At 37.9% G+C, this 15,104-nt stretch overlaps 2 protein-coding genes across 2 annotated transcripts; one reads left to right on the top strand and one right to left on the bottom strand.

Moving 5' to 3' along the window:
- The first annotated feature begins 1,145 nt into the window (after positions 1-1,145).
- Positions 1,146-4,817, top strand: gnat1 (guanine nucleotide binding protein (G protein), alpha transducing activity polypeptide 1). Its single transcript, XM_041981572.1, has 9 exons — positions 1,146-1,380; positions 2,477-2,519; positions 2,599-2,740; positions 2,840-2,997; positions 3,072-3,200; positions 3,303-3,432; positions 3,545-3,698; positions 3,788-3,988; positions 4,072-4,817. Exons 1-8 carry the CDS (start codon positions 1,275-1,277, stop codon positions 3,976-3,978), a joined length of 1,053 nt encoding a protein of 350 aa, XP_041837506.1. The 5' UTR covers positions 1,146-1,274; the 3' UTR covers positions 3,979-3,988; positions 4,072-4,817.
- Positions 4,818-7,163: 2,346 nt separating this feature from the next.
- On the bottom strand, positions 7,164-15,036 carry edem1 (ER degradation enhancer, mannosidase alpha-like 1). The gene is made up of 12 exons (XM_041980459.1): positions 14,440-15,036; positions 12,709-12,781; positions 12,119-12,222; positions 11,671-11,842; positions 11,376-11,559; positions 11,072-11,246; positions 10,692-10,812; positions 10,428-10,598; positions 10,197-10,270; positions 9,989-10,085; positions 8,703-8,888; positions 7,164-8,613 (listed from the first exon to the last, which is right to left on the bottom strand). Exons 1-12 carry the CDS (start codon positions 14,907-14,909, stop codon positions 8,524-8,526), a joined length of 1,917 nt encoding a protein of 638 aa, XP_041836393.1. The 5' UTR covers positions 14,910-15,036; the 3' UTR covers positions 7,164-8,523.
- Between the last annotated feature and the right edge of the window lie 68 nt (positions 15,037-15,104).

Genomic DNA, 15,104 nt, shown 5'->3' with positions numbered 1-15,104 from the left:
CAAGACTGACTTGTTTTTAATATTTTTTATGATATTTTAATTTGTAGAAAGTTTGTATTTGTATCTGTGTGTCTCATACTCATGTGTTGGAGTATGAAATATATAATTCCCTCAGAAATATTTATGACTATAAATACAAAAGAACAAGCTTGTGGCTGAATTAACATGTAAACAAGCTGCAGTTATCCTCATGCACAGTATGACTAAAGCTATTTTCCTCACTGTTGATCTGCAATAGTTCATTGATTCACACCAGTGACTCATTACTATCAACTTCTTTACTGAGGAATGTAAAGTTAACACTAATGCTATTACGTAGTTTTCACAACACTTTTTTGAAAACGGATTTTACAAGTGAAAAACAGATAAACTGAAAACAAGGATGTGGGAAAATATTTAGTAGGAAAATGTGTGGGAAAACATGGTTCAGTTTGTACGCGCATACGGATATGCTGTACGTTCTTGCGCACGTAATTAAGAGTGAGTAGATTAGGATCCTTAACCAGCCTCAGATTGAGGTCAATGAGATCTGTCTGGTGAAACCGCAAAGCTCTTTAAGTACTTCAGAACTCACCTTTAGGTCTGCACTATCCAATGAGAAATATCTCTATGTTTTTCTCTTTTATATTTGACATATAGGTTGAGGGTCTTGGTTATGTACTTCACCAACCCTACTAGTTAACTATTACAGTATGTTTAGTGGAGTGGAAATAAATGTATATTGTTAATCAAATAAAATATAAAGTTATTGTCAATCTCATGCAAAAAGCATAACCGGCCATATTCATTCCCAGATTGATATCTTATTTTGGGGATTTCATTTAGCTTTGGTAACCATGTTCTATACTATGTAAAATACCCAGAACCAAACTATTTAACTTTGCATCCTTCTCTTTTAAAGGCGTCTAAGACCAGCATAGAGATAAGTACTTGAGCCGATGTTCATCTTCCGCTGAGCACAGCAAAGTCCCCTAAAGGTTAGAGCACTCCTGCACTGATGTATGTCGGCTTCTCTTCGCACCTCTGCCCTATAACACCCCTGTCCTTGCATTTCATTGGTCATCGCTGGTCAGGTGGGCAGGGGATGCCCAAAATCCTCTCCTAAGACAGGAAAATATTCAAACATTCTCCAGTGTTTGCTGCAGGCAGTTGATGTGCCAGCTGCGTAGTTGAAGGCACCGAGCAGACAGTAGAAGGCGAGCAGCCAGGACCTGCTTCCATTTTTCCTGACATTTGGCTTTTGAGCAAAGGGGCCCAAGCCGGGAAAAAGTAGGATGGGGGCCGGAGCTAGCGCTGAGGAGAAACGCTCCAGAGAGCTGGAGAAGAAGCTGAAGGAGGATGCCGACAAGGATGCGAGAACTGTCAAGCTGCTGCTGCTAGGTAAAGACAGACAAGCTGGCTCAGTGATCCAGAAAGCAGAATGTTTCAGATACATTAACAGTACAATTCATCATCTCATTATATTGTACTTCTTTAAGAACCCGTATAGATGATGAGATTACTTTTTATTTTAGTCTGTTTTAATAATATAAAACCTAGTTGTTAATGTGTTTTCATTAATGTTGGGTTTGAGAAAACAAAACATACTTAACCACTTTATTTTGCTGAAGAATTTGTTACAGTTTTCTCTCTTGAAGTATTCACACACTTGATTTTAATTTATATTGAGTAGCCATTATGGGTTTGGACATGAAAGTATTGCCATATATAACCCTCGTGATTCTGTTTGGTGGTAGTTTTGCACAATTTTGAATTATTTACTGTGATGAAAAGATGCAATACGTCTGAGTCAAGTAAAAGCTTAACAACTTGTGTATCTTAATTGCTAAGACACTTTGATAATCACACAAGCCAATCCTCTGATAATCCTGATGCAACAGGTTCTCCAGCACAAAGGGCTTAGCCATGAAGGACACAGATACCTCACCAAACCTAAACAGAACAGTAGCACCATAACCTAAATACATCTTACGTATTAGGTTTTTAGATTAATAAGAAGAAACATGTAACTGTTAATGTCAGAGTCTAAGACTTTTTTCCTATTCAATTTAACATCTTGCTGTAGTTTTAATCTGCAAAACATATAGGAATTCTGAATTTAAATTTCCTGTCAAGTACAAGATTTTACCATTTAAACTGGAGAAACATGACCATAAAAATATTCAGTTGTTCCAGGTATTGTTTCATACTTAAAGTCATCATCTCTCGATAATGTAGGTCAGGGTCAGGGAAAAAGATTAAGCCCAAAGTAAGAGGTATTACAATCTGTTAGGATCCTCTGTGTGATGACAGAGATCTCCTGTAATAAACATAAGTCATTCAGACACTTCAATTTAAACTAACTATATTAATAAAAAGAAAAATTTTCTTTCTATCCTGAAATTTTTTTATAATTTTTAATTAAAGTTTGTCATAACAGCAAAGTTTAAGCTTTTTGGGGACAAACGAATTATGTGATTTTTCTCCTGTCATGTAGGTGCTGGAGAATCAGGCAAAAGCACCATTGTCAAACAGATGAAGTAAGATATTCGACTTTGCATACAAGAAGAATCTTATTTATTCTTGAGCTGGTTGTAAACTGCATTACTTTCTCAACAGAATTATCCACAAAGATGGTTACTCGCTTGAAGAGTGCTTGGAGTTCATTACCATCATCTACAGCAACACCCTGCAATCCATCATGGCCATTGTGAAGGCCATGAACACACTCAATATTAATTATGGCCACTCTGATCAGCAGGTAAGGGCACATTTCCTTTTGCTCATTAAGTTCAGTTGATCTCAGTTTGCTAACAGATGACTAACTATGTGCAACTGTCCTTTTGTATCCTCCCTACAGGATGATGCCAGGAAACTCATGCATCTTGCAGACACCATTGAGGAGGGCACCATGCCCAAAGAAATGTCAGACATCATCTTGCGTCTGTGGAAGGATTCCGGCATCCAGGCATGCTTTGACAGGGCCTCAGAGTACCAGCTCAACGACTCTGCTGGATAGTAAGACATAAAAAGCCGGAATTTAAACATTTAACGCCACATGTGAGTCTTGACTGAATTAAATTTTCCCACAGCTACCTGAATGACTTGGAGCGACTGATCCAACCAGGCTATGTGCCCACTGAGCAGGATGTGCTGCGATCAAGAGTGAAGACCACTGGTATCATTGAGACCCAGTTCTCCTTCAAAGATCTCAATTTCAGGTCAGTCAGAGCAATATTTCTCAATTGGATAAAATCAACAATATTGTGGGCTCTGCAGTGTCAATAATGAGAATATATATATATCCTTCTGTTTATGTGCAGAATGTTTGATGTGGGTGGTCAGAGGTCAGAGAGGAAGAAGTGGATTCACTGTTTCGAAGGTGTGACTTGTATCATCTTCATTGCTGCTTTGAGCGCCTATGACATGGTGCTGGTGGAGGATGACGAAGTGGTATGGAAAGTTATATTATGTGTTTTATGATTTGTGTCTAAATATTTTTGAATAACAGTTAATTTCACCTGAAATGTTTCTTACTGGACTTTGAATGGAACTTTGCTTTCAGAACCGAATGCACGAGAGTCTGCACTTGTTCAACAGTATCTGTAACCACCGCTACTTTGCAGCCACTTCCATCGTACTCTTTCTCAACAAGAAAGATGTGTTCATTGAGAAGATCAAGAAAGCTCATCTCAGCATGTGCTTCCCTGAATACGATGGTGAGACCATCACTGCTTATACATCACAGCAAATTTCAAGGAAAATGACTTGCTAACAAAATTAAATGTTTTAATGTCGCCTCACCTAGGCCCCAATACTTACGAGGATGCTGGCAACTACATCAAAGTCCAGTTCCTGGACCTGAACCTGCGCAGAGACATCAAAGAAATCTACTCTCACATGACCTGTGCCACAGACACAGAGAACGTCAAGTTTGTGTTTGATGCCGTAACCGACATTATCATCAAAGAAAACCTGAAAGATTGTGGTCTCTTCTAAAGACCCACAGGTGAGCTATAAGCTACCGTAAGTTGAACTGATGCTGCTCTCGTTTCTGACCCATCTAACCATCGTCACTGTTTCTTCTTACAGGGTGCTGTCAGCCCCATCACATTCCACTAATCCCTCCTCAATGTAAACTGAGGACTAAAGATGGAAATTGTCCCCTCAAAGAACTACCTTCGAACCAGCGAATTAAAAAAAATAAATAAAAACCAATTTGTTGTGTTCTAAACTAACCTGTAGCTTTGACCAAAGACTTCTTGTCAGAGACTTGAAGACAGCTCTTAAGTCAGAAAATCCTGTTCAGATTTCAGATGAGTTGAATTTTTAGTCAAGCTAACTTCTCTTGAGTCTCTTGAACTCATCTTTGGAGGGCCATGCAATCTGTAGTTAGGACATCAAAAGCTTTTGTCAGCATAAACTGATTTCTTCTCACATTTATTAATGTGAATAGATGTCCAGCTAATGCTCCAGTAAGCGTTCAGTACACAGCCAAAGAGAAAAGAAGACATCCTCACCACCTGCATACGCACTTCAGCCTCTGTTAGACTTTAAAATGAATTGGTCACTAGAAATGGCTTTTTATGTACAGACACAATAGAAAAGTTTATAACACAATTTACGAAGGTCACAAGTTGAATGTTTGAGGGAAGTGTTAGAATATGTAAGTTTCTGCAGTAGTAGAAAGGGCCAGTGTATATAAATAAACAGATTTCTATTGGAGAATTGATGTATGGTGATACCATGTTGATCTGTAATATTGTTGAGTGGTAGATGTATTTTTGAATTGAAAAACCAAAGCAAACTATCCTGTACAGAAACCACAGAAATTAATGTAAACCGTCAATATTATTAAAGCTTCTGTAGAAAATTCAGCACTTTCCATTTTTTTTTAAATTAAAAGCAACAAAGCAACGTATTGCTCATAATCTGTCATTTATTTATTTCACAGGATACTACAGGCTCCATTAAAGCACCAAAACCGCTCATGTTTGAGATTAAACAACTATATGTTATATACAAATAGATTAAAGAAATTGTCTTGAATACTGGAGTTATCTTAGTGAATTCAATATCCAAACAGTCATCATGGAAAGTAAATTTGAGGGAAAAGTAGAAATGCTACTTTCACCAAATGTTGCACCTAATAAAAAATAAAATAAAAATCTAGCCTCATTAAATGTAAATCTAAAAGTTTTGCTTGAATACAAAGCTATATTATTAGTATTAGTACACAAAGCTCTTAAGTTCTGTGTACTAACGAGTTGAATACTAAAACCAGGGACTTCAAGGAGACAGAAAATCAGATAACAGCAGTGCTCACATAATTATATTCTATTTTATAAAAAGAAAAAAATTAACTCCATATTTTTGAAGAGTTGCATAAAACACCTGGCTTGTTAGCTTAGCTTAGCTTAGCTTAAAGTGTGGAGCAGAAAGAAATCTACTTTCTGATTTTGTCACATCACAGACAAATAACCACTCTGCCAAACACAAAGAATTAAAACAATCAACAAGCTAATTAAAGGGTTTCAGGTCTTAGAATCAGAGAATATCCTAAGCCCTCAGACTTTAGGGGTGTATCCACAAAACACCTTGATTAACAGATATTCAGCAGACATACATTGGTACAGTGTAAGCAGATCTGCAGATGAAGAATAGAATTAGGCAAAGGATATAAATGATACGTTAGATCATAAATTTTTACCTTAGTCATTTGTGCACTTCCTCAACAATTAATGCTACACATTTGCAAGTTGCAATATCTGGTAGGGGAAATGTAGGGACTAATTTAGCCAGCTTGGAAGGTTGACAGGAGTCATATTAAGTTAAAGAATAAAAAGAATAGTATGCAAGCAACTAGTGAACAACTACCTTTCTGCCAGAGCATGTTGCCTGCGACTCGAGCGCAAGGTTTGAAAAGCAACACGCCATTCTTGCTTTAGTCTGATGGTGGCCATGTGTATAGGTGTAGGCTATCGGTTGATCCTACCCCGTGTGCAATAAAAAAAAAAAGAAAGAAAGAAAACTACATACATTACTGTGAAGATGTCAAATAAAAAAATAAAGAGGACATTAGAAGTGATCCTGAACTCATTTCCTTTGTGCCTCTCCACAATTTTCATCCACAGTTGGGACTGCTTTTACTCCTGAAGCTACTTTTATCTTGGCTGGCGCGCTTCTCACAGACCTCTTTTCTGCTTTTTCTCACTCCACTGCAACATGGATGTTCGACTATAGACCTGTCCTGAACGTCCTAAACAGAAAGCTGGTAGAAAAGCAAGGACACAGTTTAACACTGTAATTCAGTAAAACAGTTTGACCATATTTTAAGTCTCTGTCATCTAATACATAGAATATGTTACCCTGAAAACCTCTGCATTTACTTTATTTGGCCTTTAAATTATGGATGAACATTTGTAAACACATTTTTAAATATCAAGGTTAGCATACTCCATCTCAAAAACTGTAATATGGCATCTGTTTTTGTTTTGTGAGTTTTGTGTGCTTGTAAACCTTTGAGGAGGACAGCCATTTCCAGTTCTTGTGCTAACCTAATTTAACCACTGGTTGGCTTACAATGCAGTACCATTGTTTCATTAAATTTTCAGAAGAGTCTAATTCCTCTCAAGCTAATGTCTTCATGGTTTACTCATTAAAACGCCACAAAGCCTAACTCATTGAGCAAAATTATGTGAAAGCCATGACAGACCAGTCAACTATCCACAATTTCAAAGCAAAACAAAGTTGTCTCCTGTTTAGAATTTGTTACCCAGACCATTTAGATGTATCTGTGTTACTATTTATTTCCTAGCAAGAAAGAAAGAAAGTGAGTATATAAACTTCCCAAAACTCATAAATACACCTTATGAATACAAAGTGAGAATATCAATATATCAGAAAGATACTCATAAGGAGTGGTGAAAGTAAAATGTGCAGAAATGAATAGCCACCTTCCACAGCCAGAGATTATGTCTAAATTGTGACATAATTTAGCTGCAAATACAGTAAATGTACAGTAAGGATATACACCCAATGGCACTTCATATTAACCAAACACTCCTTCACTGTGTGGACTAGCAACACATATTCACAGTATTTCAGTGCTGATTGACTTTAAGACAACCAAACTGTAACAACTGCAATAGAAATACTGAAGATTATCTTAAAACATACTAGACAACATTACAAGAAAGTTTTATTTCTTATGAAAGCATTCATTCATTTATTTATTTCTATTAAACCCTGAGTTCTTACCACATGGCAATTAATAGGTATGATGCGCATTTAAGAAAAACAGTGAAAGACAACTATATCCATTAAACAAGAGAAAATTATAAACAAAGCAGAAGACTATACATGTGTTAAACATGACCTTGCATTTAAAAAAACAACACATTTTATGGCTTGGCTTGTCATTTCTAAACAGAAGAGTGTCATGTCATTATCAGTGTAAAACCGCACATACACATGGAATGACATTTTTTGTGCAATATTGACAGTGGCCTCAAAACATTTTCAACAATGTTATCCACAACTAATATGCACAGTGTGGCATCTAGACAGACCAAGACAAATGGAAGGCACTTAAAAGTATTATCCTGAAACTTACTTTCATGGGGTCATGGCACAGCTATTTGCCCTGTGTAAGATAATAAGTTACTACGAGCTTGTGAGATCAACAATTCTGTTTTTATGAGTACTATATTTAATCAGCATTATGAGAAAATATTTAACAGCCAACAGGCAGGATGTAGTTTGCCCTTGCAATATGGTTAGTGCTGTTTATGCGGGGGAATATCTATAGTGAAAGAGACCCGACAACTGTTTCAACAAATCTGAAAACTGACCTCAGATGTACAAGAGAAAAGCATTGTTTGTGCAGGCACATTTTCAAGCAACCTCATGCAGAGTAAGGGTTTTACTGTATGTGCTTAAGTCATAAACTATTACACTTCATTAATGTGCAGCCCTTATGTTAAAGCACAAATGTAGTCGAGTGAATCAACTGCAAAGAGGCACTGATTATAATGTTCTTTGTCAGGCGAGTGTTTTTATAGGCTATGCTTTTTATATTTGTGAGGATAAATGGCACTGTTCCCATAAACTCAACATTATGATTCACAGCTCAGCTGTTTAAAACACACACACACACATTAACACACTTAAACCTGACTGTACTTTTGTTCCGTTTGCTCCACAAGAAGACATCACTTACTCTAAAACAAATTATTCTTAGTTTGTTACCATTCAAAACTTCAGTGAAGACGACTCCCCATTTTCCAAACAGAGCTGTCATCTATGCTGACGTCATGCTCACTCACCAAATGAGAAAAATACCCACCTAAACTTTTAAATTTAACACAGCATGTAATCAGACTTCTCAGGACTCTGTTAGTGTCAGTTTCCTGTCTGAATCCAGAACAGCAGAACAGACAGGACAAAGATTTTGAACTGAAGAGAGTCTCCTCTAAGATCACAGCATCAGCAACTAGGAAGGTGCACCGAAGGTTTTTTATGTCTCCATTTCTTTCCTTTTACTCAAAAAAGTCCCACCATATGATCGATCTGCCTCATGTAGACGCTCTTTAACGGCAGAGTATACCGTCGCTCCTCTGGGATCCTGTTACACTGCAGAGAGAAATAAGGAAAAACTGTAACTAGAAAATATTCTTACCATTCCCAAAACAGTGGAAACTCACAGAAGATGGTGGTCTCACATTGCTGATGTTGCTAGGGGGTGGCTGGTTATTCGGCTCAGTTTCTGCCAACGCTCCCCCCTCACATGGAAACAAATCGTTCCACTGTTTCTCTCTGAAGCGTTTGTCTATAGGCACGACGTGGCCCTCGGTAGTGAAGATGTACTTGTTATCAGATCTGTGAAGTGGGTTGTCCTCATCAAATAGCTGCAAGGTATGCAAAGAAAATCATTCAGAAAGGCAGTAGCTGCAGACAGGATTTAACTTTGAAACATGGGTCATTCAGACAAAACGGAAAAATAAATGTTTTTAAAAGATTTAACATCTTTTCATTTGTGTATATTCACCTGTAAGTACAGTTTATCATTAACTTACAATGAGACCTTTATACTCACACAATCAATACAACACAATATACCACACAATCAATAAGACTGGGTTCTCTTCCATGAAGCCAGTATCACCCTCCTTGCTCAGCAGCAGAAATAAACTGGTTCTAGACAGGGCCTATCAAGGTTTTATGTGACTTGATGATATCGTGTTTGGCTTCCAGCCTCAGTAAGTGAAAGGTATGGAGCTGGTTAAAAAAAGTATATACACTTACCACTCGATGTCATTATATCCTATACAATGTCCTTATATATGCGTGGATAAATGTTTGTATCATAACATGTTGTCATTGTCAAGTGGACATCTTTAAGCCCTAAAACTGTTAGCTTCCAGTTATAAGTTGGTCCACAGAATAGTTTTACAAATAAAGTTTGAAAATTGTCAAAGGACTACAATTTGAATGCTTCAAAGTCTGTACATACTTACATTTACCTTCAAGAACTCTGGCCTGTCTACTTTTCTTTTTCGCATTTTGTCATAATGTCACAAAAGTAATGTTTGCCGTGTTTCATAATCCAAAAAACACTAGTAAGGAGGTAGATTGGAATGACTGGTGGCTCAATGAACCCAATTTTGTGCCCCGTCTTACCCAATATATTCAGTTATGCCGATTTTCAACTTTGCTGGCAATCTTGATTGGTTAGGTTTAGGCATTAAATGTAAATGCAAAATAACTGTCAGAATAAATCTCACAATTTTACAGCTTTTTTTGGTCCCAGTACTGCATTTTTCTTCTGTGGCCAATTGTTTTATATATTCAAAAATAAGACAGAGCTGCACAGACACAGCACTGATGTATAAAAAAAATAAGGAAAAGAAAATGAACACATGTAGAGATAGAAAGCTTTTGTCTGACAGCAATGATATCTAAACGTTTTGTTCTTATCCACATCAGACATATTTAGGCTGTAACTTACCAGATAAAGGTATTTGCAGGTTTCACTGAGGAAAAAACTCTCCATGCGATCCTCTTTGGATTTGTCCACCACATGGTGGAGAGTGGCATACCCACATCTGCAAACAACATGGCACAGCTTAGCCCAAAGTAGACACAAATCTACCACATATGGCCAAAAAAACGTTAGGGGCCATGTAGAATAGAAAACATAATTAAATGATACGGACCTGACTTTGGCATTTTTCTCAAGGCTGTGAAGAATATCCATTCCAACATGCAAATAGAAAGGATTTTTGGTCGCCTGTGAAAGAAAATTCAATTAAATTCAGGTTCATTTGTAGAGTACCAAGTCATCTCAGGGCATCAATTCAAACCAATTTGAACTAGCTTGAACAATTCCTTTGTCACAGTAGTCACCAACACTACGGAACGCTGTAACAACAGGTCAGTAGTGTCACCTGGTACAGGAGGTAAGTTGACTCCACCAGCTCTGGTCTTAAAGGGTAGAAATGAACGTCAGGTACTTGGAGCTGCCAGTTATATCTCTCCGGCAAAGCTCCAAAGCGCTTCCAGATGGCATAGTAGAATGCATGCAGGCAAATGGCATCATCTACATCACCATTCAGCACCTATGAAACAGAGCAGTACGGTCATATTTAGTTTACCACCACAAAATTGAATTTTTATGTAAGATCTTTTTATGTGATTGGTAGCATCCTAACCTGCAGCCCAGGAAAAAAGGCCTGAAGAGAGTCAATCCAAGTGTTCATTATCTCGCCACTAAACATATTCACATTAACATAAAGAGGCGGGTCACCCTCTCCTTCGTTGCATGACTCTCGTCTGGAAATAGAAGAAAAAAGAAGCAAAAGGAAAAGTGGTTTTACAAGATGTAATGCCTTTGCCTAATCATAAAACTCATGACTTTGTTAGGCCACAGAATCCAGCTTTCCACATGCTCTATTTAGAACATTAACACTGAAAACTAACAGCAGTATTAGTTCCTCATTTTCTAGCCAGTTCCAGAAAAGCTCCGACCCTAATGTTTTGTTTCACATCACAGCAATACCACCAAAAGCCAAAACTCTCATGAATGACTCACCCTCTTCTCAGATGGTTTTGTATGCTTTTATAAGCAGCTTGAAACATCTGGTAGTCCTCTTTTTCACCAAAAAGGATGTATGATTTAAGCAAGTACTCATAGAATGAGTCCATTCCTGCTCCAAGACCACTTTGCTTGCCGATCCATTGACCAGTTTGGATATTTACAACATTTCCTAAAGAAATAAGCCACAGAAAGCTCCTTAAACTTTAAAATGTCAGGGACTAAGGTCAAAAAGAAAATGTAAAGAATGCAGGAGAGCAAAAGGAAAGAGTCTTTCACACAGCTTTTAATCTGTACCCACCCAACAGACCAGTTTCGTTGCTTCTCAGATTCCACAGAGCTCTGACAGCTCGTCTAGCCACCCACTCAAATGTTGAATCTCCAATCAAACGGCTCAAAATCCCAAACTCCACCAGCAGGGAGCCTGCTCCTGCAGTACAGGTCTCATTGACGCTATTAGGAGGAACACCAGTCTTCAGGTTCACCTGTGTTGAAGACAGAAATAAACAAGCTGCTGAGTGATATTCTCACAGGATGGGTTCAAGAAACTTGATATACACAAGATGTAAAAAAAGATGTTTCTCATTTTCTCTTACTCTGGGGAAAGGAATCCCTGTACTGGTGTTCTCAAAGGCTGGCAGCAAGCGGACAGCCAAGTCGTGAGCCAAGTGCAGCAGCTCATTATCATAACCTTCAAAGCCAACCTTGCCAAATGGATGCTTTTGGTCAGTCAACAGAATGTGCGCTGAGATAAGACTTCCCAAGATCCTTTGAAGACAAATCATTAAAAAAAATCTAACTTTTGTTGTCTGATTGTGTAAAACCGAAGAAAACAATTAACATAATTAAGGCCACAGCTTAAACACTCCTGTGAAGATGCTAAATGTTATAAGATTGCCATGTTGAAATAAAAGGTTGCTGAGAAAGCTTCCAACTAACTCGCATTACTAAATATCGAAAAAGAAAACGTCAGTCATATAAAATGTGCTGACACACATGTTTCAGAATTTACCACAAGCGACGTAGCTTGAGTAACAGTCGTACCTGATGTTTGCCTCAAAAACCTGCACAGTTGAATCCTTGTCAAAAGACACCGTATCTATAACCAGTCTGACAGCTCTCTGGAATTCGGTCACATTACCGAGCACCTGGGGAGATAAAACACCCTGTTTAACCAACGCAAAGCCAAGTTTCTTTCATAGTGCCTTAATGTTTTCCTTAGGGGTTGCAAATGCTGCAGTCAAGCGCAGAAAAAAGGAAATACCTTAACCATCAGTTTTCAGATGAACACAGTGACACGTAACCTAATTCTAAGGAGGAGAGGTTGAGGGTGGCAGGAATCCCACAACAAAGGACATTTTAACCATCATTACCCTGAATGTAGTGCAGGACAATGGTGAATATGTATATAATTTAAATATATCATGTTATTTTATCTTTTTGCATAAAGCAAAATGTTTTAAGCTTCTTAAAAAGCTCATGTTTAGATTTAACATGCTACCAAGCACCACATCAGTTCTGCAGATTCCAGTTTTCTATTTCTAACTTTGTTTCTGCTCAAAAGAATTTGATCCAACTCTCCAGAACATTGTGTGAACTCAACAATAAATAAACTGAGTAGAAAAAAAGCTCACCAGCAGGGTGTCCAAGGTGTCAATGAGCGTGAGGGAATAATTCCCCAAGACATCGTTTATGTTGATGTTTGACCTGAAACAAAAGCAGTAAAAACAGACTTTGTGGTTTCATGCACAAATGGGAGATATAGTTCTCCTGAACTGGGTGAATTCACGCTGCAAATAGTTTGGGACTAGCAACACCTTAAAGATAAACAAAACCTGATCTGATGGCAAAGCGTTGTTATTCTCCTATACAACAGCTATAAACACAATTCACAAGAATTTTCATTTCTACAAGAAATAATGTGAAAATTGCAGTTTTATCCTTTATTTGACACCTAAGCCCTTTTTGTATGATTTATTTTGTCCCAATTAAAGGGTCAAACTCAAACACGGTTCATCCTGTTCATTATTCAAAGTGAAAATAAGGAAATTATCAACTGAAGACTAAATCTGTTATACATTAAAAAAAAATGACATTTTTATAGTCTGACTGGAAGATATGTTAATGGACAACAATGTTTATTTTGCATTTGCAAAAAATAAGGAAGGGTTTTTTGGCATGTCAGCAAATACATATGTATCTAATCTTATTTTTATCTTAAATCTATTATTTTGGACCCTTGACAACATCTCATGCTTTGCATCTAGAGTACAGTTTGGCTGTTCAATAGGTGCACTGGGCTCTTTTTATTCAGCCATCAAGGCTTGAGAATAATCTGCCACAACTAGGGAACAACCAATATCATCTTGTACACAGCACAATCAAAAGCAACAAAAATAAATTAATTCATCCTGATTAAATTTGGGTTTCGAAAGTTAGAATACATAACTTTCTGTTAACAGGATGATAGGACCTGAATAAATATTCTTTAATATGACATGTTAAATTAGTTTGTTTTTTGGTTGTTTTTTTTTTTTTCCTAGTTTTAAAAAGGGCACTTGCTCCAACATTCTTGGCAGCAGGTGCAGAGGAACAAAAACTATATCTGGACCTTATAAAACTACAATAAAGCAGTTGTATGTGGGGGTCAGTTTGCAGGATTCTTTGTTTAACATATCTTATTCATCTTCATCCATTTTGCACTTTGAAATAGTATTGATTTGTTTGCATATCAGACAACTAATTCTGAAATTTTAAAATAACTTAATAAGCACATTTCCTTTTTTTCTTTTTATTTCCATTTTGCTTCTATGTTTCAGCAATATCAGTGAGATAATAACAGACTATAGAATCTCAGGTCTTAGCATTACAGGATTATTTAGATTATTTTTGTAGTTTGTGATCATTATTTAACCAGGATTTTAAGAGAAAAGCAAATTGCACCATTTTCTTTAGTTAAGTAACATAATGAGCTGCTTAAATAATACTTAGTCATTTGTATGCATTAGTGAAGTTCTCTCTTCATGTATTACCATTTCTTCTGGTTCCCTCTCTTCCCTGATTTCAAATGACTCACCAGGAAATTGAACAGTGTCTCAATGCGATTAAAAACAAATAATAAATAAAACCCCCTCTTCATCCCCATCAAGGCCCACTGAATCTATTGTCCTGCCAAATGAAGCTGTGAATCATGACCTGATCAGTGCTGAGCAGCGGTGGACAGCACTGTGAGCTGCAGGAAAAGCTACTTTGCCAGCTAAGAAAAGCCAAACCGCAGTCCGCAGAGTAAAGTTAAGATAACTGACTGCCCATCACTGTGTACTGTACTTGACAGCATCAGGTGCAGCCAGTCCAGGGTGACTCACGGGTTTAACACGTCTGGACCCCTCCCTTCACAGTCAATGGGATTCAGCTCGTCCTCTGGAAAGGCATGTTTCATGTAATTGTCGTATCCGAAATAGAACATTTCTTTGGCCATCGCTTTCATTTTTGTTTTTAGGGTGTCCGGAAAAGAGCTGTATCTGCGGACGTACTCGTCCTTGTTGCCATCGAAGAGGTTCAGGTAAGATCTCTTGGGCGAGTCCGCTCCAACCTTGACACAGGTGTTCGCCGTCTCTTCATACTTGGGACCCGGTATTCGTCGAGACCACGAGTTAGCAGTCTGGTCGGATTCCTTTTCCTCCCTGAACAACAAGTCTAATTTGTGCAAATTAAAACTGAGGTGGAAGTTGAACCCCCAGCTAAGGTTGGTTCCCAGTCCGAAGGCTAACCACAGCACACAGCTGAGAGAGAGTCTTAATACGACCAGACCAACTACTATCGACCTCCATTGCATTTTTGCCCCAGGTCGATCTTAAAACGCATAATTCACGTCCACATACCTCCCATGGGTGCCCAAAAGTGAGGTCCGCTGTTTGTCAAGCTAAACTACAAGCACAGAGGGATCGTGGTGGCGAATCACGTCACATGCACTTCCTGTCAACAAACTAGCTCCGCCCAGATCCCCAGTTGTGATTGGCTCTGCTTGTGT

The sequence above is a fragment of the Melanotaenia boesemani genome, chromosome 3 (genome assembly GCF_017639745.1).
Source record: "Melanotaenia boesemani isolate fMelBoe1 chromosome 3, fMelBoe1.pri, whole genome shotgun sequence".
In the NCBI taxonomy this organism is placed as follows: domain Eukaryota; kingdom Metazoa; phylum Chordata; class Actinopteri; order Atheriniformes; family Melanotaeniidae; genus Melanotaenia; species Melanotaenia boesemani.
This window is presented reverse-complemented; position numbering and strand designations above follow the sequence as displayed.